The sequence below is a fragment of the Pituophis catenifer genome, unplaced genomic scaffold (genome assembly GCF_029215685.1).
Source record: "Pituophis catenifer annectens isolate HBS135680 unplaced genomic scaffold, rPitCat1.0.hap2 SCAF_1, whole genome shotgun sequence".
Lineage (NCBI taxonomy): Eukaryota > Metazoa > Chordata > Lepidosauria > Squamata > Colubridae > Pituophis > Pituophis catenifer.
In genome coordinates, this window is record NW_027256881.1 from 21,219,279 (window position 1) to 21,244,712 (window position 25,434).

The 25,434-nt window shown below is 39.7% G+C and overlaps 1 protein-coding gene across 1 annotated transcript; it reads right to left on the reverse strand.

Moving 5' to 3' along the window:
* Positions 1-5,571: 5,571 nt before the first annotated feature.
* Positions 5,572-25,322, reverse strand: KIAA0753 (KIAA0753 ortholog). The gene is made up of 17 exons (XM_070932134.1): positions 25,228-25,322; positions 22,945-23,076; positions 20,556-21,132; positions 18,487-18,593; positions 18,261-18,323; positions 17,472-17,690; positions 16,461-16,629; positions 15,765-15,970; positions 15,381-15,550; positions 14,723-14,809; positions 13,363-13,441; positions 12,958-13,047; positions 10,920-11,054; positions 9,956-10,034; positions 9,507-9,627; positions 8,420-8,632; positions 5,572-6,874 (listed from the first exon to the last, which is right to left on the reverse strand). Exons 2-17 carry the CDS (start codon positions 23,035-23,037, stop codon positions 6,757-6,759), a joined length of 2,526 nt encoding a protein of 841 aa, XP_070788235.1. The 5' UTR covers positions 23,038-23,076; positions 25,228-25,322; the 3' UTR covers positions 5,572-6,756.
* Between the last annotated feature and the right edge of the window lie 112 nt (positions 25,323-25,434).

Below are 25,434 nucleotides of genomic sequence, written 5' to 3' on the forward strand. Positions count from 1 at the left end.
GGCGTGGCTTGGTGGGCATGGCATGGCTGGGTGGGCGTGGCAGGGGAAGGATACTGTAAAATCTCCATTCCCACCCCACTCCAGGGGAAGGTTACTGCAAAATCCTCATTTCCTCCCAATCAGCTGGGACTCGGGAGGCAGAGAATAGATGGAGGCAGGGCCAGTCAGAGGTGATATTTACCGGTTCTCTGAACTACTCAAAATTTCCGCTACCCGTTCTCCAGAACTGTCAGAACCTCTGAATGCCACCTCTGATACATGGCAAATAAAAACAAAAGGAAGAAACAATGACAGAAATACCTAGAAGAAGAATATAGAAGACTTGAAGTAGAGTTACAAAAGGAACCTCAAAAAAGAAATCTAAAGCAGCAAATGGGCTTAACTAAACATAAACAGAACATATTTGAAAAGGAGGATTTGGCACAACATATAAAGAGAACTAACCAAAATTTCTTTGAGAATACAAATAAACCAGGGAGGTAGTTAGCTTATAAATGGAAAAAGCGAATTACCATTACAAGTCAAGGTTTGTTCTTGGGCTGGGAGTTGCAGCTAGTTTTAGCCATGGCTTATCATGATCTTTTTAGACACAATCTAGATAGTTCATTCATTGGTTTGTTTTTACTTCCTGTCTAAGCTATCTGCCAAAAAGCAGAAATGTGACAGCTACAAGAGAAAACGGCTGTGTAGGCTGAATCACTCCTGCTTTTACTAAATTAGCCTTTCTAATATACCGCCCCTCTTTATTTCTCCCTGAACAACCTTTCCCCAGCAGAATACACAGCTTTCCAACTGTTGCTAAAAGAGAAGGGAATTTAAAATAACAGCAGTCAAGTAGAAGTGCCCTTACTGAGTACACTGCTGGAAACCCCAATTACTACAGCCCTAAGGTGCAGCATGAAGAAATGAACTTTGTTTATCTTTCTGCTTCAGTGCATATTCTAGAGATGTTTCAGAGAAACTCCAAATCCCAATCCAATCATCTTGGCCAGGAATCCCTACAAAGGGTTGCACTCTTGTGCTCCCCAAGCCAGGCTCAATGGCTCAGAGGAGTTTGATTTGTCTATACATCCTGATATATGTGTTGGGAGATAGTTCAGCTCCCATCCTGCCCTATCACATAACTGGCCTTACGTGTTCATAGCAAACTGTGATGATGCTAAAGTGATGAGTGGAAATATATTGTTGAAATAGTACCTGAATTATTATGAAACAAAACACGGAGGGATTGGATACCTAGAGCTTGACGTAACCTATTAGCAGCCTTGTTTGAGTAAAATGTCACCTGTGTAAATACATTCAGTGCATGGCTAAAGAACAGCTTTAAAATAAAGACATATCAAACTGATAGATTTATTTATTTATTTATTTATTTATTTATTTATTTATTTAGTCAGATTTATATGCCGCCCTTCTCCCGCAGGACTCGGGGCGGCTCACAACAATAAAACAACCCGACAATAAATAAGAGTTAAATAAAATTAAAACCAATTTAAAATCTCCAATCCCCAAGTTAAAATCCACAACAGATCAGGGAAGTTGGTGAAAAAGCCATGTCTTTAGGCACGGAAGGTGCGGAGATTGGGGGCTGTCCAGAGCTCGGTGGGCAACCTATTCCAGAGGGTCAGTGCGACTACAGAGAACGCCCTCATCCTGGGGATTGCCAGCCGACACTGTCTAGCCGAGGGGACCCGGAGGAGGGCAGCCCTCCTTGCAAAAATTATTAATGAACAAAATAACCCCAGAATGAACAGGAAGATATTTCATTCCAGACCAACCTTATTGTATCAAAGATGAGCCTAGAACAGCTGGGTAGACATAAGAACTAAGACCCAATGATCAATAGCTAAATTCCCCATTCTGATAGATGAAGATGTTTTTGACCAGAAAACACATTTCCTTTCTAAAAAGGGAATTAAATTGTATTAATACTGCAATTGGAGTAATTGAAAATGGCTGGCCAGAGATGGACACATTGTTTCACCTTAGTACAATACAAGGAGAAAAGGAGGCTAGTTAATTTAGTTCATTTTAGATCATCATCTATCCATAATCAACTGTGTACACTCTATAGCACAGGTGTCAAACTTGCCACGTCACGTTGCTGTCAGATGTTTTGCAACATTTTTCTCATTCACAGAGCTGGGGTGGGCGTGACCTACGTATGATGCCTCTGGCCTGCTAGTTTGACATCCCTGCTCCATAGCATCTCCCTTTCAGCATTCATTTTGACAGCTAGAGAACAGTGCTACTGACAATCAACTCTTTTACCTTGAACTGATGGCTAAATTCGCTTACAACAATGTTTCTCAACCTTCACTGCTTTAAGATGTGTGGATTGCTGACGGGGGAATTCTGGGAGTTGAAGTCTATATTTCTCAAAACCAGAGCCAGAGAAACACTGGCTCACAGTCTCTTCTATTTTAATCAGTTTTTTGGTGGCAGCAATTAAGTAGGAGAATTAGAATCGTAAATTTGGTTTTTATTTCTGTGTTTAACTTATAAATGAGCAATTATTAAGTATCCATTACAAGCTGCATAATGCAGATGTGAATGATACATGTACGCAAGGTGTGGAAATCACAGCCTGTAAGGATTTCAACAAAGACTGACTATGATAGTTTGAGACATGATTAACCAAGCTAATTACAACCACCTGGAGTTTGGGATATGTTTCCACCAATTTCAGGGAGAGAATTTTAAAATTCTTCTTCCTTATCACAGAAAGTGTTATAATTGTAAGCCAGTAATGAAAGCCAATGTCAAATATTATTTTCTTGGAACAACTGATCAAGATATTGGTGGTCTACTAGATCCAGATGCATTTATATGAAAATAATTATCTGGAAGCAATTTGGGTTGGCATTCCATTTGAGATACACAATGAAACTGCTTTGGTAATGATATCTACCACTACAACTCTATACCATCCAACTCAAAGAAATAATCAACACCCTGATTGCCTAATCTCCATTATGAGTTTGAAGAGAGACTGGGTGAGAGAAAATAAAATGAAATTAAATCTAGACGATGTGAAGATGCTGTTGATTAAAAATAAAGCAGTGAGCCAGACTGCTAACTATAACATCACTTAATGCTTGTTTTGAAAGCTCTCTGCAGGTTGCCAGTTGCCTACTGGATACAATTGCTGCAATTGATCTTTAAACTCGTAAATTGCTTAAGACCTAATCATTTGATGGACTTCCTTCCCCTACTATGAATGTTGGATTAGGAGAGGCCCTTTGAAAAATGCCCCTAATGCCAAAACCCCAACTATTAGATACAGAGGAGAGGGCCTTCTTCTATATGTCCCAAAGGTGATTTTTTTCAAGGGGGAACTGGACTTTCTGTTTTTTCTTTGAAGACGTTTTGCTTGTCATCCAAAAAGCTTCTTCAGCTCTGAAGAAGCTGAAGAAGCTTCAGACAACCATGACCTGGATGATTGAGAATCTCCATAGACATTCTTCTATATGATTTACAACCATCTCCAAGGAAGTATATTTGGTCCCCAGTCTGTCAAATGTTTATAAAATGTCAAAAATGCATCTTTTTTTGGGGCTATGGATTTTTAATCTTACTAGCTTTAAATTTGAAAAAAAAAATATTTTTTAAACAAACAAAACATAAAACATTGATCATCCATTACAATTGCAAACAGTATGTCAATCGGTTACAAATCCCCTATGCTTCTTCCCCATATTCGTATTTTACTAATTTCTCATATTTTCAACCTGATGTATATCTTTATGTCATTATCCTCATTTGTCAATTATTTAACAATGGCATTATCATTCCAAAGAAAATTATTTTCACATATTATAACATTCATTTTATATTTCATATTTCATTTCCGTGTTTTATTATCTAGCCATTGGTAAAATAAATCCCATATCTTATATATCGTTTATCTTCTTGTTCTCTAATTTCAAATGTCAATTTACTCATTTCAGCACATTCCATGATTTTCTTAATAACCTCATCTTGCGTTGGTATTTTCTCATTTTTCCAGTTTTTAGCAAACACAATTCTAGCCGCTGTCAATACATTCACAATCAAATATCTCAATTCTCTGTTGTATGTTTCCGGCACAATTCCTAATAAAAAAAATCTCTGGTTTAAAGTCTATGTGTTTTTTTGTCATTTTTTCCAACCATATGTATATTTTAGTCCAGTATCTTTTAGCTTCTACACATGTCCACCACATATGGTAATATGAGCTCGGTACCTGATGACATTTCCAGCACTTTTCAGATTTGTTCTTGAACATTCTGGCTATTCTCATTGGGGGTAAATGCCACCTGTCTCTAGCTTTAAATTTGATGGTATTGATTTTCCTTATGGTTTATAATTTATTTTTTGCTATATTCTAAACTGCTTTGAGTGCTTATAAGGTATATGTAGAAAAGTAGAGTATAAATTTAATAAACTCATGCACACCATAGTTAAGCAGCTTTAGAAATAAAATGTGCCAGTTTGACCAGGGGTGTCAAACTCGCAATGACACGTTGTCGTCACATGACGTATCACAACTTTTTCCCCCTTTGCTAAACCGGGGGTGGGCGTTGCCAGCGCGTGATGCATACGGCCTGCAGGCCGCTAGTTTGACACCCCTGGGATAGTCAGTTCTAATTCAAACTCAGTTGATCCCTTGAGAGGAAAACATTCTCTTCTCTGATTGGATGGACTGGAGGCTAAAACATATAAAGGTTGCTGGAATTGGGTATGTCTAGTTTGATGAAGAGAAGGACTAGGGGTGACATGATAGCAGTCTTCCAATATATCTCAGGGACTGCCACAAAGAAGAGGGAGTCCAGCTAGTCTCCAAAGCACCTGAGGGCAGGACAAGAAGCAACAGGTGGAAACTAATCAAGGAGAGAAGCAACCTAAAACTGAGGAGAAATTTCCCGACAGAACAATTAACCAGTGGAACAACTTGCCTCCAGAAGTTGTAAATGCTCCAACACTGGAAGTTTTAAAGAAGAGATTGGATAACCATTTGTCTGAAATACTATAGGTTTTCCTGCCTAAGCAGGGGGTTGGACTAGAAGACCTCCAAAATCTCTTCCAACTCTGTTATTGTTTTGCTGCCATCTACTGGGGGTAGGATACGTGTGGAAATGCCCCAAGAAATTCCTTCTTTAATAGATCCACATACAAACATACACACCCCTTTAAAAAAAAAAAAAAACACCACTGTCCATTTCACTCATTCAAAGGAAAGAAAAAGTCCCCCTTAATTTGCAGCCTCTTGAGCACTGCCCAAAAGCCAAGGATGTCCCAGACTTTGTATCTACAGCAGCCACAAGTGGCTGATGTTTGGTGACCTTCCAGTAAGACATTAGCAATACAAGGAAGAAGCAAACACAAGCAGTGCCCCCCCCCCCCAATCTCACTTTGGTCATGTTGAGACATCTCAAAACCAATGGGTTAATAATAATAATTTGTGCAACACAGTGACTGAAGCCTTTCTGCCATCCTCTTTTAAGAATTCATTTTTATAAACACAAATTACAAAACAATGCAGTTAGAAAAAAAATCATTACACGAAACATTTAAGTACATTAAGCCGGTTTAATAATTTTTATGTAGAAGAACAAAGTAATCAAGTATGAATTGCATTGATTTATCGTACAAATCCCTCTGGACTGTATACAAAATAAGTATGGCTAGTCAAACAGCAACAGTAAAATAAATTATTTAATTTTTATTTTCAAAAGAAGCTGGCTTAAGAAAACTCCCCATTGTCTCAGCCTCAAGTGGTTGCTCAGTGGGACAATTCAGATTAAAATCAGTGCTGTACATGCATAACTCTTCCTTCTATACAGCGAAATACAGCAGACTGACTACAAATGATAGGAGAGCATCTCAATAGGAAGAGACATCAGGATCAAATAGAACTCCAAATAATTGTTTGATCCATAACCCTCTAAGAAAAGGTAAACAAGGCTCACTGAAATCAAACTGAACAGAAGAGAAACAGAAATGGCATCCAATGTTCAACCTGGCAATAGGGACGCCATTGGAAATCTTTCACCAAACCTATTTTGCCATTAGTCACTGACAGGGTTTTCACATTTTTTCCCACAGATTTTTGGACATTTTAGAAGTATCTTATTTATTTCCCCCAAAACTGATGTAGAATCTCAGGGTCAGCAACTTTTTCAAGTATTGGACACCTTTTTTTCATTACCTGAAATACTGTAAAATGAGGTACTATGTTATCAACATCAGCGGTAGAGAATCCAGGAGCTGAACTTGTAGTATCTCTAAGAGTGAACTCTCCACAATACAAAGCTGGCACTTTCTGTTACTGCCTGAACTAACTGGATTTAGCCCTTGAGTAATGAGCAACCTTGTAAAATGGCTGCCACTGTAAGAACTCAGCCAAGAAACTAGTGACCCTTTCTATAAGGCATAGAACTTTGGAGGGGAATAATCTGTCAAATACTCAGCCTAAATGAATCATGAAATGGACAATAAGGCTGTGCATGCTTTGAAAATGATTGGGAAAAGGTGCTTTGGAAGGCATAACATCTCTTTAAAGGAACAGTGAGGGTTTTTTTTCAGGCTTTCAAGGATCAGCATTCTCCAAACATTATTTATTTATTCCACCAGTACCAGCCTTCCCAAGAAGGACCATAGAAAGTAATACACGAATTGTCAAATTTCACTCCTAACTGGTCTTTGTCAGGTTCAATCTTTCCGCCGAACAGTATTCATTAGGGTCTGATTTATCGGTGTTCTTCAAAAGGCCACTTACTCAGCCACCTGTAAAAACTCTGAAGTGAAGACAGCTTCTGCATAGTCCTCACAGAAGCCATGGAGCTCAGCTGCTACATCTGTCAATATTTCCTCTGTCAGCTCCTCTGCCAGGCTAAAAAGAAAGAAATGGAAGTAGCTCAACAGCCAAGACCTGAGTTCCAAAGTTTCTACAACACGGGTGTCAAACTCGTGGCGTCACGTTGCCGTCATATGACGTTCCGCGATGTTTTTTTCTCTTCGCGAAACGGGTGGGCATGGCCTGCGCGTGACGCATCCGGCCTGCGGGCCACCAGTTGACACCCCTGTTCTAAAACATCCTACAACCTGATCCAGAGCAGCAGCATGTAGACCTCCCTCTCCTTTTCCACTCACTTATCTCAGTTCTGGTTTCCACCCTTCAAGATAGACCAGACTAGGAAAGCGAAGTCATGCAGGCCAATATTACTATTTGTTATAAAGATACCATAACAACATCTTTCAAGCATGAATGTGCTTCATCCATCTCTCTCTTTATCTCTGAGAACTAAAGAGAGTGTTGCATGAGATGTTTACTCATATCACTGGGCTTTTTAAAAAAAAATATATTTTAATTCCACCTTTATTATTTTTTATAAATAATTTGAGGCAAATGTAACTAATATTCCTTCCTCCTCCTATTTTCCCCACAACAACAACCCTGTGAGGTGAGTGAGCTGAGAGAGAATGGCTGGCCCAAAGTCACCTAGCCAGCTTTCATGGCTAAGGCAGAACTAGAACTCACAGTCTCCCGGTTTCAAGACTGTGGTGCCTTAATTTGCTCAAATCCATTCTGGACTCAAGGTTTTTTTTTGTGATACCACCTCTTTTCCTCCTGTCCCTCAAAACCATTCTCTACAGTTAACAAGAAAGAACTGGCAGGCCACTTCTGAAAAATGCTGCTAAGGAAACTGCAAGAGTCATCAAGAGTCAAAACTGACTTGAAAGTGCCAATTTTGTCCTCTGTCACAGATGCACTGCTGTCAAACTGCTGATCAGGGCATAGGCTGCAGCAACTCCATTTGACACCTGTTGCTAACCTTATGTCTTCAGCAGCATCCTTATTGCCTGAACCTGGGGGAACTATTCCCTCAACCCTCCCTTGGTGCACCACAGTCCTGACCCTACTATAAAGGGATGCCACACATATGTGAATCAGGTATGAGAAAGAGCCTGTGTCCCACTGGGGGTGGGCTTGAAGAAAACAGGAACAAAAACATTAGCTATGGCAATTGGGGAAGGAAGTAGAAACTGTGAGAGCAGCTACTCTTGACAAACCCTCTAAAACAGAAATGTGAAGGAAGGTGACAAGATACCCAAGAAGGTGATTCGTCTGAAAAATTAAATGATATTCCAACTAGACAAAGCAATTATTTTTTGCCCCATTGGAAAATTGTGAAAGAAGCCAGAGAAAAACAAAGGCAGAAAAACGGAAAAAACAGAAGGAGATAGACTGCCACCTAGAGGCTCTAAAAGAATCCATAACACAATTCTCTTCAACCCCTTAACTTGGTGTTTCTCAGCTTTAGCAACTTTAAGATGTGTGGACTGTTTTCTGACAGTGAAGTCAGGGTTTTTGAAATAAAAAAGCAAATCCCTCCAGAAGATACAAAGAAAGCAAGCACACCAAGATTCCCCATACCTCTCTGCAATGTTCCAAGGGTTAAACTGCCCCACCTCTTCGAGGAAAATGCCCTTCAGGTGCTGCCGGTATCGGGCATCATAATCAGAGAGGCTTTGGAGAACATGTTTCGGTACTGAGAGGAAAGTGCCAGACTCTTTCTGTGGGGGGATGTGATGTGTAAAAGACTGCAGAGTCCCACTCCTGGGCTCTGACAGCTCTTCATCTATAGCGCTGAAAGCACAAATACAACCAGAATTAGGAAAAAATAAGCCCTAAAATTGGATCAGACCAGAAACCTCTACTTCACTGAGACAATCCTGTTATAACTAACACCTACAAGAAGCAAACAGGCTGGGCACGATGGCAATTGTCTTCTCCCCCATTTCTTTCCCTGAGCCTGCTATACAGAGGATTTAGAATCCCCAAATCAAATTCATAGTTCAAAACTAATAGGATCTCACTACAGTACAGCTGTTAACTCTTTCTGTAGTCCTCTGCCTCTTTAGCAAGCTTGGCTTATTCTTCTCAGGCTCACTTAAGCTTAAAACAGACCATCTACTGTCTCCCAAGTTTATTTAAATGCTCACTTCCCCTAACCGTAGGTGCTTGTTCCTTTCTAACCCATCTTTTGTGTAACTTCAACCACTGATTCTAGACCTCAGCTATCTGTCTCCCGAACAATTAAAGAAAACAATAAAGGCAAGCAAGTTTCGGTGAAAAGGTGAAAAGTCAAAGAAAGAAAAGCTGCTTCTCTTTCACTTCAGCCCACCTTCCGACTTTCATTCATTTGTTCACGTTGAAAGTTTTAATTTTGCTGTGCTCATAAACTTCTCTGAAGAATCATGTGAAGCAAAATGGTGGGCTAGATAGAACTGTCTCAGTCTATTTAGCCCTAACGTTCCTATCTACCTAGTTCCTAGAGTCCTTAAGCCCTCCCTTGCTTTTATTTTCCTGAAGTACTAATATTACTGCTGTCCTGTGATAACTTGATAATTTGATTATTCCTAAACACTCCATACATTTTAGCCAAGGGGGCAAATCCACTTTTAGCATCAATAAAGATGATGCTGTTTAAGCACAGTAAGCTGTTAAATTTCTTACTCACCTGGCATCCAAGGGTTTTTCCAACACTATAGCTACTTGTGGCTCTTTGTGATTATCTAGTTTTGTTATCTGGATGGGATGAACAACTCCAGGTTGTTGGTTTCTCACTACAGACTCTTCCTCTAGGAAAAGGAATTGTTAGAAAAATAATTACCTCACCAATACCAGAGTAGACAAGCTCCCACTGTATTTCAAATTCCATCTTCCCCATTCAGTTAACATATTTTTATAGAAACATAAGCCAAGAAGAATCTATGGAATATTTATTTGCTGACCATGAGTTTATCTAAAAGACTATGTAATAATATCAACCACGTCTGTTTCCTTCATTTCTACAATATACACATATTAAGAATGTAAAAATATATACTCACAACCACTGAATGAAAGAGAACCATTCACTGCTCAGCTGTTATTTCTTAAAAATCCAAAACCAAACCAGAAGCTCACCTTTGCTCTCCTGGACCCAGAAATCAACATCAGCGTAAGCAATCTGGTTGTATCGTCTGCGCACAGTTTCTTGATAGTGCTTAAATACAGAAAGATAAACCCAGTATTAATCAAATATTTTAGTTAGTTTGACTGGGTTTGGGAAAGACTAGGAGACTAACAGATTAAAACACTCCTAGTAAAGGAAATGGCTCTACTTTTATGCAATGAGAAACTTCAATTAATGGAGAATTCAGAATGGGGAGAAATTATCTTTTCTCTCTCTGGAAAAAAGTACTTTTATACAATACTTTTTGTACAGGATACAATAAATGTACAGTATTTATGTTCTGCCACAAACTAGCAGGGCTCTGAGCAGCCTATAAAAAGGCAAAAGAAACATAAAATCATATAACCCCAAAGTGTCCAATTTGGGGATCAAAATTTGATGATGAATAAGGGCAAGAGAAATGGGAGTATTGGCCAGAATGACTCTCTCTACATTTCTAGCAGTTTGGGTATCTCCAAGTAAAACCATCAGAAACCTCAAGGAATCTTCAATAAAGGAGAGCAGAGCAGAGCAAGCCCTAAATTTAAGACAAATTTTGGCAGAAGGCAGCCTTCCCCAATTAGCACTCTATGCTGGTTGAGAAGGAATTCTGAGAATTACAATCCCAATACATCAGAATAATGTCAGATTAGGAGAAGATGGAAGAAAGGATAGAGTAGAACCTGTGCTATTTTTCCCCGTTTTTCTCATGTGCAAAAATGCCAGATAGCACACAACAAATACAGTAGGTTGGGTTTTTTTTCCCTTGTAGGATGACAAAATGCAGCGCCAGAAGCAGCAAAATACAGCAGAGTCTCAAGATATTTCTTGAGCTCAGTGCTTGAAGTGCCTGACCCCCCCCCCCCGAGAGATCTCAAAGCAAAGCTCAATAACCTGATGCACAGGCATAGGTCAGCAACCAACAAATGAATGCACCTCTATTTCCTCCATCCTCTTCATCATTGTCTCCAGGTCAGAGATGCTGAGTGCAGAAAGAGCGTCATGTTCCATCTTCTTGAACTGTTCCAGATGGCAATCCTCCAAACAAATACCTGGTAAGCTTATTGCATCCTAACAAGAGGGGAAGGGGGAGGGGAGAGGGAGGGAGGGAGAGAGAGAGAGAGAGTGTGTGTGTGTGTGTGTGGAGAGAGAGAGAGAGGGAGGGAGGGAGGGAGGGAGAGAAAGAGAGAAAGAGAGAGGGGGGGGAGAAATAGCTTATTGTGTTCTCTAAAACTACTTGCCCAACACAAAATATTCACTGGGAGAATGAGAGAAGCTGAGCCACAAAGCATCTTCAGTGACCCCAAATCATGTTTCATGGATTGTAACACCCTATAGTATTAGAGGTACATCGTATTTCCCCGGGGTCCAGTTCTGAATGGTTATACCACAAAGATCCCCCCTGACCAATCCTTCTTTCCAAGGAGAGATACAATTTCTAATGAAACAAAAATATATCAGTTAGTCAAGATGGCCGACATCACCTCAGTCTGAATTAGGAATTCTGGTATCATGTTTCCCCGAAAATAAGACTCTGTCTTATATTTTTTTGAACCCTGAAATAAGTGCTTGGCCTTATATTCGGGGATGTCTTATTACTTTGGGGCACGTGGAGTGAGATGGGGCTCTTCTTGCCGTCTTACCTGATTTCCAGCTCTGTCTCCCTAACCCTAACCAGAGGAAATGGCGGGAACTCGCTGCACATGCATTTAAATATTTTCGGGGAGGGCTTATTTTCAGGGAGGGCTTATTTTTGGTGGGGGGCTTATTTTAGCGCATGCGCTGAAAAGCCCAATTGGGCTTATTATCAGGGAATGTCTTATTTTATGGGAAACAGGGCAGAAGGGCCAATAAAATAAACTCGGTTTAAGAGCATTTATAGTTTCTTGAGCAGCTCTCTTACTACTAGCTACAAAATTAATAATCACTCAAAAATAATTTATTATTGGATAATGCTAAAGTATGGTCAGTTACTCTTTCAGAAAAAGTTACTGATAAAGTTCAAATCATTTCGCAGAAGTATGAATCACATTTTTATTGGACTCTTGGCAAAGCATAGAAAAATGTAATATAAAACAACTCCATACAAAAAGAAAAACACAACTGGATGAATTGAGAGAAAATAAAATTGGTAATAACTCAAATCAAGGCTCTGAAAAAATTTAAAGGCTTGTGGAAAACCAGCAGAGGGAACCAGCCTAGTCTCCCCAGAATGACTATTTCCACAGTATAGATGCTGCAACAAAAAAGGATAACTATATAACTTATGCCAACTTATTTTAATAAATTTAGTGTTACGTGAAAATTATGATTGAACATTGAAATATATTGTTCTGGGTTATTGTCCTGTATTTTGGTTTCTTCTTGCCTTACAGAATATTAGTGAAAAAAACTAAAAATGAATATGTGGAATATACTCTATGGTGAAATTTATTTGGCTTTAGAATCCTTTAAAGCTCTTTTTTTTGGTCAAGATACTCTTGGAGCAGTGTTGCAAAGCTAAATTACTTTAGGGGATAGGGATGGTTAAATACATAACCCATTTCAAAAGAAAGCAGGAAGAAAAGTCTGGCACATTTTCTAATTACTTTGTAAAGTCTGACACTTTTTGCATAAATTATCACGCACTGGATGCCCAATGTGAAACTGTTTAACAACCAAGCGAGCTGAGGTGGGGAGAGGTGGTTTCACACGGACTTTGTGATGTATTTCGACAACACGGCATTCAATGCAATGGAGAAAAAGAATTAAACCTGAGAGCCACATTTGTTTACAAAAGTGGAGTTTTCGTTTCACCCATAACCACATTCAACATCTATTTTAGACAGCTGAACTTTTCTATACCCTTTTTAAAGCCATTTTTCTCTCAGGTCTGCCTGAACAAGTAATGCAGGGATTGGCAACCATATTTCTACAGCATCTGTAAACTTACTTTACAGATATTTTTGAAAAGATAGAGAGGGAAAATAAGTACCTCATAAAGAAAGGCAAAATTTTCAGACTTCCTTATTTGAGTGCTGTCGTTGCCCTGTAATGGAAGGACTGTGTATGCTGCCTTGAGCTCCTATGTGAAAAGCAGGATATAAGTCTAATTAATGAATTAATTAATTGTAATAAGCATGACTCAATTGTTGCCTTATAATCCTTACTTCTTGCATTTAGCCAAGGCAACAATTTTACTTGCCGTCTTGGCTGATAACAAGAGGTAAGACTTTGGAAGCAAGAGTTGAGTCAGACTCAACTTATGTGAAATATCCAGCCTTGAGGTGCTCTTCAATAAAAATTCTGGGAAGAAAGGAGGAAGTTATTTCTTCAGTTCATCAACAAGGAAATATGTCAAGAAAATCAAAAGGAAAAGAGGAAGAATGAGATACTCTACCTGTGCTTTTTCCAAAAGAAGCTCCAGGCCCTCAGGATCAGCTTGCTCCACCTCCTCTGTTGGGGAAGCCCCATTGTCCCTGAAAAATTTCAACCAACACAACACAGTGACAATCTGATGAGTCATGTCATCTTTTTAAAATGTGACTAACAGAACACACATTAATAATAGTAGGACAGCATAATTCAGCATTTCTCCAGACTGGGCACTCTGAAGCCTATGCCTTTCAGAGTGCAGGCTTTTATAATAATATGGAAGGGCCTAAAATCTTTCCCGTTTTCATTCCTGAGAGATAAGACTGAAACAGCAAAATATATTCCAGATTTTAATTCTTTCCTCACCAAATGCAAAAGAGTACACAAAAAAAGGGAAATAGACCCAGGAACTGGAGCTTCTAAGTTTCTTCCCACAGCTCAAAATCACAGAAATTGGAAGCCTTTTCCAAAAGTGAAAAGCCAACCGATGCCTTGGTCATCACTTCTGCTCCTATCCAAGTAAGTACTGAAGACTATATAGAACATTGTCAGAAGAGATGAAATAATGATGTCAGGTGATTATTTAGATCCGAAATCTTATTTTATTCCCCTGGGAAAAGATAGTGAGATTTTTCTGTTGCAATATTCTTGTGAAATGTTGCTCTACTCTCGACATCTGACAAGACAAGGTCAAGTACCAAGCAGGTGTAAGGACTTAGTTAATTGTACATATAGTTTTCAAAGAAAACAACACGAGAAATGTATACACACAACTTTTTGTGAAAACATGGCAGTTGGGACTGCCATATGCAGAGTTTTTCCTTTTCTCTCATAATTTTGGGAAATCATCCCAACTACTTCTTTTTGGTCAGGATGTAAAATATAGAGTATTGGCATATTTTTTTTCCATAGCTGGTTTTTCTTTACTTGCTATATTCTACGCTGATCTAGGAAACCAAGCCCAATTCAGATCTATTCCCAAAGTAAATGTTCTTCCACATGGGCTTCAGTCCAAATTTAGAATGACAAATGATATCTGTTGGGGACAAAGAAAGAAAAATCTGTATCTATGAGAAAGAGCCAGTTAGATGTAGTGATTAAGGCCTCAGGACAGAAACTGAGAGCCTGTGTGTTTTTTAGGCACAAAGCCAGTTGGATGACCTTGGGCCAGCCATTCTCTGTCAACCCTCGAAGGAGGCAAAGGCAAATGACTTCCAAAACATCTTGCCAAGAACATAGCAAGGATTTGACTAGGCATGAAAAATTTACTTGAAAGGCACAGGGAGAGAGGGAGGAGAGGGAGAGGGAGAGAGATGGGGTGGAGAGAGAAAGATTCCCAAAATGTATTAAAATCCACAACCTTCCACCCTCCCTTTCAGGCCTACCTGGGCACTTCTTTCTCAGGTATTTCTTTTTCCTTTGTCTCTATCTCCAGAGATGGCTCCGGATTTTCAGGATTTTTCTCCAGGTGCCTACAAGAATGTTGAATTTAAGTGGGAGAAGAAAAATAACAAGACAAGGTTATCATAACCTTTGCCGTCCCACTGGCACCAATTATAAATTTCCGCATCATAAATTAATTATTGACACTGGTGTAAACATCATCTGGTGAATGAAACATTTCTTCAAGCATTCCAGAAAGAGGGACAGGAATGAGTCTCCAAAGAACATGAGGGCCTCCTCAGAAAAGGTTGACAATTGCTATAGTATATGAGCCCAAAAGGATCTCAAAAGTGGTGACTACAGGGCCATGACTAAGTTTACATTCAGAAAGTTCTAGGATCATTCCATATTATCACTAGGTGATCATTGGAAATATCTGAAATTCTGCAGAATGAAGATCATACTGAACCAAATGAATCAAATATCTGATCCATCTTAGTACACAGCAGCCCTGAATGTTTCAATCTCCAGATCAAATTTCAGAAGCTATACTTGAAGAAACTATTATGCCATCTGCCATAAATGAACCATCATAAGCGTCATAATCCACTGTAGATGTTTATACCGCTAACAACTGCCCTCGCAAGGTTGTTAACTTACCGCGGAGCAGAGTGGAGGGGAGACTTGACACTGGGAGGCATCCATGGGGCCCTATTATCTCGGATGGGTAGTTTGGTCTCCTTAAGCCGGAATGCAACGGTGGGATCTAGAAAGCGGGCTTGTTTGGCTACAGGCTGCACTGTTTTTGTTTTGGGAGGTCGACAGCTACCCTTTAGAGAAACAAAAACATTAAAATAATATGTGTTTCCAGACACGTTTTAGCAGTTTTTCCTACACAACAACATCTATTAAAGCCTGCATTTCAACCACTGTAATTTTGGAGGAAAAGACATTACATCAGGGGAGAAAGTGTGTCTCACAGCACCTAAAATTAAGCTTGGAGACAAGGAAGAGGAGTAGAAGCTGATGATTATATAACCGTACCTGAGGTCTGAGGGAAAACAAGCCTCCCCTCTTCTTCAGAGTTCCTGATTTCAGTTCTGCTTTCAAAGGTCCTGATTTCCTTACGGCCTCACCCTTGCACTGTGCAACTGCCCCTCGCTCAACGGGGAGTACGTCTTCCTGGGCTCTGGCAATGCAGTGATTGATTGTCTTATGTGGTAACAGGTCTGCAGATTCTCGATATTCATCTGAAGTAATTTGTTACGACAATGTTACACATATCGTATTGATTATTATATGACCATGGCACTTTACCAAAAAAAAGAGGTAAGAATAGTTGCATACCATAGGGCATTCATTATCTAAAATAGGGGACAGGAAAAAACAGTATGCAGCAGAGGCATACTAAAAACAGAGACAAATATACTGAGTTTGACTTAATTACAGTAGGATCTAGGGATAGGAAGCAGAGGGAATAATTTTAAGAGGAAGCAGGAGTCTATTCACATAATAAACATCCAAATAACCATTTTTTCCCCTCAGCATCGTCTTCTGGGAGTATTCAATTCTGAACCTCCTCAGTTCTGACCATCCAATTGGACCAGAAGTTAAGTTACAATGAGTTCACCCAGAAATCCCCAACTTATCTGGATCTACAATTTTTCTGGGGCAAAATCAGACATGATTTGTAAGAATTACTAATCAAACTTCTTCCAACTCAGCACCCAGAAGACTCACCGGGAAGAAGTTTCCGAGCTACTGAAGATTTTTTTCGGTCCAATGCACAAGATTTCTTTTGTTTTTTTGGCAATCTGTTGGCGCTTTTTGGTGCATCAACTGGAGAGGTAGAGAGCCATTCCTGCCCTTTCCTGGGGGACTCCTTTTTGGACAACACAGAGTCCAAATCCTGCCATAGCAATTTGTATCATATTAAACACACAAAAATCTTACGCTGAACACCCACACAGGATGCAAAGTTCAGGTGGATGTTCAGCCTTCTTAATTGACAAAAAGCAAAACCACCTCTGAATAAATTAGAAGAAAAAATGCTATCTAGCTAACATACTCAGTGTCTGCTGCAAGATTTAGGAATAATTTTATATATAATTATATTTCTCATCCCGTGGGCACAATACATTTTTAAAAAATGAGACAAACCATGAATCTGTTGAGTCATCCTTTTAGAGATATTTCTTCACCAGATTCCTCAATGCCTTCAAAAATGACAGAACTTCTAATGTCCTGCCTTTACTAAAAAGATGTATCTGTCTTGAAAATAGCCCACAATGAACTATACAGCAGAGTCAAACATCAGCACAGGAAATGTTTTCTGACATTTATGACATAAGCTGTTTTATTATAATTTTTTATCATAACATGTTTTATAAAATTTGCCAACTTTCAATTCTAGAGGAGTCATGAGTCCCAGATTTTAGATACATTCTGCAAGTTAGCCCATTTGGGTTCCTTGGTTCAAGAACGGTTGCCTGTGATGCACCATTTTGCCCAGTTAAAAATTACTAAGCGCTTTAGTAGCATATAGATAACTTTAACATATTCTCAATTCGATGTGAAACTCAAGAGCAATGGCTCATTCCTTAGAGACCAAATGCCAAAACATGTCACTATTTAAGACTTATTTCAAAGGGTCGTGCCTTCTCTGGATGATGGAAATCTGCTCCTCCTCAGGAAGGGTTATATTACACTGCCTTGGATGCCAAGCAAAGAAAAAACACACTCTCTCCTGACCTCAATTTGTAGCAGCAGATCTATGATGATATCAGGAATGGATGAGTCCATCTCGAGGCGAGCAGAACAGAGAGAGAGTTGCCTGATGAGATTGCCCAGCTCTTTACAATGCGCAGAGGCAGACTGTTGCTCTGACTGGTCAGCAAAATGAGTGACAAACATCTGCAGAGCTCGGATGGCACCTCTGTGAGCTGCTGCCAGCTTGGCCATAGCTCGTGACTGCATCACAAAGAAAAAAGAATTCTGGCTTGAATCAAGTAGTCTCTTGTCAAGACAGCCAGAGCAATTCTGCCCGATCTTCAAACACTAGTCCCTTGGCAGCTTGGCCAGATCCGTGGATTTCATTTTCACAAACTCCCCAGCCAGAATGGATACTGGGGAAAATTCTGAGGGTTGAAGCCCACACAACCCAAGGCACCAAGATTGGAGAAGGCATTTCTAGTCTGTATCAGAAGAATGACTATAATAGAATACTGCAAAATCAGACTGCTATGACGATACACAAAGTAGAAACTTATGTCAGGTATGACTGACAGGTCTCACAGCTCAGTGAAAAGCACACTGAACACGAAGTTGAAAAAGTCATCTTCTACTTGCATGCTACCAACTATTCTCCAAAAGGACCTTTCAGGGAGGCTCCAACCTCAGCAACTTTAAGATGGGAGAACTTCAACTCCCAGAATTACCCAGCCACATCTTAAAAGTTTCTGAGGTTGAGAAAAACTGTTCCAAAGCTTGTCCCTCATCACTCAGTTTTTCCCCCAAACTCGTAAAGCAATTTCATCTCACCTTCTTTGTATGTTTAATTTTAAGGGGACTCAGCTTCTCCAGATCTTCTTGGATTTGTTTTACCTGTTTGATAATGCGACAAATAAATTAACAACAGAATGCAGTTTGGAAAACTCTCTGTCTGCATAATAATTTGGAACCAAGCTATCTGGTTCAGACTGACTTGTTTTGATTCCCCAATTTGGGTCTGAAATATCTTCCCAAAGTTTCCAGAGATTGTTCAGACCTGTTGCTGGAGGACATAGAGCACTCGGGCAGAGCGCACAGCTTGTTCCTGCCTCCGAATATGGACCCGGCGTTCTTCCTCAGGATCCAGACATATTTCACTTCTCTCTGGGAAAAAAAAGTTTAGGAAAACAGTTGATTAGGCTCAGTTAAAGGTAAAGGTAAAGGTTCCCCTCGCAGATATGTGCTAGTCATTCCTATCTCTAGGGGGCAGTGCTCATCTCCATTTCAAAGCCGAAGAGCCAATGCTGTCCGAAGACGTCTCAGTGGTCATGTGACCGGCATGACTAAACGCCAAAGACACACGGAACGCTGTTACCTTCCCACCAAAGGTTGTCCCTATTTCTCTACTTGCATTTTTTTTTTTACTTTCGAACTGCTAGGTTGGCAGAAGCTGGGACAAGTAACGGGAGCTCACTCCATTACATGGCACTAGAGATTCAAACCGCTGAACTGCCAACCTTTGGATCAACAAGCTCAGCGTCTTAGCCACTGAGCCACCACGTCCCTTCATATGCTTAGTTAAGAACAGACAATTTGGTGTAGAAAACATGAAATACATAACACAATTACAATTGAGAAGAGACAATGAAAAAAATGTTGGTGTCACTCAAAAGCCATCATAAAGTGTTCCAAAAACTGTATTAAATGCCCTATATCCCATAATAGCAGCTTAGATCCAGACTACACAAAAGAAGTCAGCAATATTCAGACAGTTCTTCACTTTACTGTCTCAAGTGTAAACCTTTAAACCTGATTTCCAAGAGTTCTTCTCTTTAATTCTTGCAGTTCAAATAATCAGCTCACAACTAGCCTCAAAACCAGCAGGCTTAAACTCAAATTATTTCACGAGATCATTAGTCCAAGAGCACAACACTGAAGCCTTTTCATACATTGATACAAAAATGAAGAAACTAAAAGTATCATAGTATGCTAATAAGCATGTAGTTATTAAATTAAAAGTATTACTGCAAAATAGAGCAGTTTCAGTCTGGCACATATATTTGATTTGTTACTGTGTTGATACTTTTTTCCCAAGATCAGTGCTGCAGAATATCATTGCAGACTTCAGAAAATGAATAGGGGGAACAAATGTAACACATGGGCTGCAATTTTAAGACTCTAATCAGTCTGTGGGAGAATCTGGCTGCAAAGTACATATACTCTGGTTAGTAACATTGGCAAAAATAGTCTTTGGTCAAGCACTACTATTATGAACATTTCTTTGTATTGAACTGGGAGATGGCTAGCAGGATAAATGGGTGGGATAGTAAACACAGAGCCTCATGCTTACTCAAGTCTTCTTTACAAGCCTCATTTAGACTTAAGAATGTAACACAATGAAGTCTTGAAAGTTAGGAACAACAGTTACAAAGACTCATCGTTCTTTGCTGTCAGTTTGCTTGTCACAATTTTCTTTCCCTGTAAGCAGGGGTGAAATGCTCCAGGTTTGGACCGGATCGCCTGATCCGGTAGCGATGAAGGCGGGTGGTTTGGAGAACCAGTAGCAAAAATCCCTGCCTCCCCCCATGCCCAGCTGAGCCGCGCGATCATCAGAGGCTTTTTTTTTTTTTACTTTTAAAAGTATTTTTTCTTTGGCCGAAAAAATGCTTTTAAAAGTAAAAAAAAAAAAGCCTCTGATGATCGCGCAGCTCAGCTGGGATCGTCAGAGGCTTTTAAAAGCATTTTTTTACAACCTCTTCGGCCGAAGAGATTGTAGAAAAAATGCTTTTAAAAGTAAAAAAAAAAAGAAGTTAGCCACACCCACCCAATCACATTATCCCCACCACCAAGCCATATCCAGAGAACCGGTAATAACAAATTTTACATTTCACCACTGCCTGTAAGGTTAATCTTTTACCCACTTCTCAGGATTTGCTACAAGAATACTGGTTGCCTTGAATTCAAAGCCTCCATTCAGTGGGAAACAGACAAAGCCCATGAAGATTCTTCTGCATTACCAATCACAGACTTGTATGCAGGTACCTAGTTTGTTAGACCAAGAGAGGGACCTGTATCTCTTCTACTTTCTTATATTGCATCTTCATTTAAATCAGCTTTCCCCCTTACCTTTTGTTGCTAGCAATTCAATTTTCTGAATGTAAGTCTGAAGCTCTTTTTGTAGCCTTCTGATTTCTATGGCACATTTGTCTTCCTCCTTTTTGGGGCCAGGTCCTGGATCACGTGTTGGTGGAGAATCAGACAAAGCGGGTCCTGACTTGACACGACTTGGATCACAAAGGAGGACTTTTGCTCCAGTGCTGTTCCTCTCCATTTTAGAAGGGTTACTAAGCTGGTGTTCATATTTCAGGTGGGATTTAGATGCTTCCAACACTGCAGCATTCCCTGATTCCTTTCCCCAACGAAATCCCACAGGACACTTATTCACCTTGGTGAGATGCTGCTTCACTTGCTCTTGCAGGTGCTTTCTTTTCACATCCCTTCTGGCCAGCTGAACAGCCTGGTTGAGCTTCTCTTCAGATACAACTGAGAATTCAACAGAGCTCCTCAGATCAGCTCCATCACCAGCACCTTGGTTCTGTTGAGTTGATGACTGTTTCAACTTTTCTATGATAATTGGACAGGGATTGGTGTAGTGGACTGACAGGTTTTCAGACGATGCGGGAGCGTTCCGGCTGAACTGCAGCTGTTCCAAACATTTAAAACAGGCAGTGTGGTACAAGGTGAGAATTGGATTAAAATCACCTAAATGCAAATCTCTGTTTAACCAAAAAAAAACACAACAAAAATCCTACCATTGGACAACTGAACCCATCACTCCCTAGCAGTTCAAGTGGCTTCCCAGAGTTGTGGTGAGGATTAAAGGTGGTAGTGGAGACCATTATATATGCTAGTATACCTACTTAGGTTTCTCTGCACAAGCACAGAATAAGCAGTTTACAAGGATCTTAAATTATTTCCCAAGCCAGTTGACTGAAAGGTAAACTGGATAATTAAAAATTAATCCACTTTATACTAATGTAATTATCTGACTTTAGAATAACAGAGTTGGAAGGGACCTTGGAGGTCTTCTAGTCCAACCCCCTGCTTAGGCAGGAAACCCTACACCACTTCAGACAAATGGTTATCCAACATTTTCTTAAAAACTTCCCGTGTTGGTTGGAGCATTCACAACTTCTGGAGGCAAGTTGTTTCACTGATTAATTGTTCTGTCAGGAAATTTCTCCTTAGTTCTAAGTTGCTTCTCTCCTGGATTAGTTTCCACCCATTGCTTCTTGTTCTACCCTCAGGTGCTTTGGAGAATAGTTGGACTCCCTCTTCTTTGTGGCAACCCCTGAGATATTGGAACACTGCTATCATGTCAGCCCTAGTCCTTCTTTTCATAAGACTAGAAATATCCAGTTCCAGCAACTGTTCTTTATATGTTTTATCCTAGAGTCCCCTAATCATCTTTGTTGATCTTCTCTGCACTCTTTCTAGAGTCTCAACATTTTTTTTACATCATGGCGACCAAAACTGGATGCAATATTCCAAGTGTGGCCTTACCAAGGCATTATAAAGTGGTATTAACACTTCACGTGATCTTGATACAACAGGGATCTCTGTTTATGTAGCCTAGAACTGTGTTGGCTTTTTTGGCAGCTGCAGCACATTGCTGGTTCATATTTAAATGATTATCCACTAGGACTCCAAGATCCCTCTCACAGTTACTACTATTGAGCGAGGTACCATCTATACTCTACCTGTGCATTTGGTTTTTCTTGCCTAAATGTAGAACCTTACTTTTTTCACCATTGAATTTCATTTTGTTAGATAGCACCCAATGTTCAAGTCTGTCAAGATCCTTCTGTATCTTAAGCCTATCTTCCAGAGTGTTCTGCTAGCTATTCCTGCTAGCTTGATGTTGTCTGCAAATTTGATGAATTCCTCATCTATCCCCTTGTTCAAATCATTGATGAATATGTTGAAGAGTACTGGGCCTAAAATCAGAGCCTTGGGGTACACCACTGCATACCTCCCTCCATATGGAAGCAGTTCCATTGAGGACTACACGTTGTTAGCTTCTCCACAGAGAGAGCAGTTATATAGCCCAAATATATCTTATACTAACTTTAGAGGAATAATAATAATTGCTTTGCAAAAGGAAGAAGACAGATGTTGGGCCATAACTTTCTGTGATTCCTCTCATATTCCTCTGAGGTCTTATAAGACCTCCAACATAGGTCTTATACCTCAATTCATACATGGAAAACTGTAAGTTTTTTAAAGGCAAAAATCATAAAACAAATCCAGACAGGATTTTACTTACTGGTTTTATGTTAATTAATATTAAAAACACAAATCCCATTCAATATGTTTCTAAGAATCAGCACGTTCACATCATTGGTTTGTTTAAATAAAATTACAGGTTGGCAATGCTAGAATACATATTGGCAAGCTTATTACGTTAGCATTTCATCACGTAAAATCCACAGAAGATGCTGATGTTGCACAATACCTGTATCTGTGGGGACTTTGTATCACTTTTGGCCATTTGTGGGTGCGATGCCAAAGGAATAGTGGTTGTAGTTGCTTTTCGCAGCTCCATCATAATTTTCAGAAGCTCAAGCTCCTGTTGTTTATGAAGTTACTGAAAGTCACTAAATTTTAAATTCCCATTAGCACAAACACATTCTGTTTTCTTAGCTGAAAGACACTAATTAGGCATAAGAATTTTAATTTTCCAAGCATGCTTAGAATTGCAATTCACTCATTGGCACTTACAATGCTTAGAATACAAGTGTTACTATAAACATGTTGCATGTATCTTTCAATTTATATTGTTTTTGTTTCCTAGTACGATTTGATAGCTTATTAGTAACCTTGACTATCACTAAGTGTTGTATCTTTTTATTCTTGATGAATGTATTTTATCCTCCTTATGTACACAGAGAGCATATAGACCAAAGACAAATTCCTTTATTTATGATAAAGGAATGGAATTTAGTTATGGAATCATTTTGTTTGGTTTTGTTTTATCTATGTTTATTTTTTCAATTGGTTTTGTAGAATGTTTTAATTACTGGTTTTACTGTATGCCATCCAGAATCACTTTGTGTGAGAGGAGTAGCCCTACAAATTTGATTAACAAACTCTTACAATAGGTGAATCTATATAGCCAGCTGTCTCTCAAAAAGCAGCACAAAAATGCTGCTTGCCCCCAATATTAGATATCTGGAAGAAACACAGAGAGAGATGAATAGCAGAAATAAAGCTTCCTTATATTAAGGCTAATTTGCCATCATTCTATCATTGATGTAACTAAGCAAAGGGACTGACAAGTTAGTTTGCTTCTTCTTTACAAAGACTTTAAAACATAGTAGACACACATGCAGGAACCTTTTGCAACAAAAGAAGTTGTAACCAGAAATAGAATGGATTAAAACTATAAATACCTGATCATCAGTTACAATTACTTATAAAAAATCTGATTACATTTTTAAAATCCTTAACAATCTATAAAATTATTCATCACAGAGATGTAGAAAATTCCTTTGCAGAAACGCCCCCCCCCAGAAAATATCACATGATTCATATAAAAGATTTATAGTTATATCAAGCTTTGACAATCACTGAGGGATTGAAAGGCAATAAAGACGTGGTTCAGCTTTGGTTCCAGTTTTGGTCTGCTTATAACCACCCAAATGTCACAAGCAGGATTGGGGAAGGCTAATCAGATCCTCCTCGTATAGTGTAATTTATTGATAGTGTAAACCCAGTGCTGAAATGAGGGGTTCTTAGTGCTCTCTGAGCTTGGTTGTTTCCTTGCAGACGTTTAGTTTGGGTAATGAAACATCTGCAAGAAAACAATCAAGCTCAGAGTCTATGGCAGAGGCCTTCAAACTTGGCAGCTTTAAGACTTGTGGACTTCAACTCCCAAAATTCTCCAGCCAGCTATGCTTGTGGACTTCAATTCCCAGATTTCTATGCTATGCTGGCTGGAGAATTCTGGGAGTTGAAGTCCACAAGTCTTAAAGCTGCCAAGTTTGAAGACCTCAGGTCTATGGAGTTTCTCAGTCATCCAGGTAATGGTTGTCCCAAAGGTGCTTTTTTTTCCCCAAGAGGCAACTGGGCTTTCTGGTTTTTCTTTGAAGACGTTTCGCTTCTCATCCAATAAGAGCCTTGGTGGCGCAGCAGACTAAAGCACTGTTAAGTAACACCAGCTGCCTGCAATTACTGCAAGTTCAAATCTCACCAGGCTCAAGGTTGATTCAGCCTTCCATCCTTTTGAGGTAGGTAAAATGAGGACCCTGTTTGTGGGGGCAATAAGCTGACTTTGCATAAAAAAGAACACCGCTTGGGGGGGCCGAAAGCCCTACTAAGCAGGTATATACAAAAGTATGAAGGCTATTGCTTAACGCATTGTAAGCCGCCCTGAGTCTCCGGAGAAGGGCGGCATATAAATCGAACCAATAAATAAATCGACCCAATAAATAAGCTTCTTCAGCTCTGGATGAGAAGCGAAACGTCTTCAAAGAAAAACCAGAAAGTCCAGTTGCCTCTTGAAAAAAAAAAAAAAAAGCACCTTTGGGACAATCAAGTTCAGACAGCACTAAGGACCCCTCAATGCAATCTATCTCTGAGCAGCACTTACAGCCCATACATTTTTGTTTTGTTAGCCGCTGCAAGGAGCTGCACCTTTGGCCTTCCTGCTGCTGCTGCTGTACTTAGATTAGATAAGTGCAAAAATCAAGATGAGATTCCCCTTCTCTCTCCAAGAAAAAAAACTCACGGGACCAACCTGACGAATTACCGGAAGAAGGCTACAGAGCCATAGCGGGGGTCCGCTACAGACTGAGCCGATCCCGCCTTCTTCTTGCTTCCTTGGCAACCGGCGCTTTCAAGGACGCCATGAAACAGTTCGAGGACAACGGGTGGCGATAATGTCCAATTAGCTGTCGGGAAAATTCGCAACGCCCTCAATCTTAATCCTGAAAATTCTTTTGAA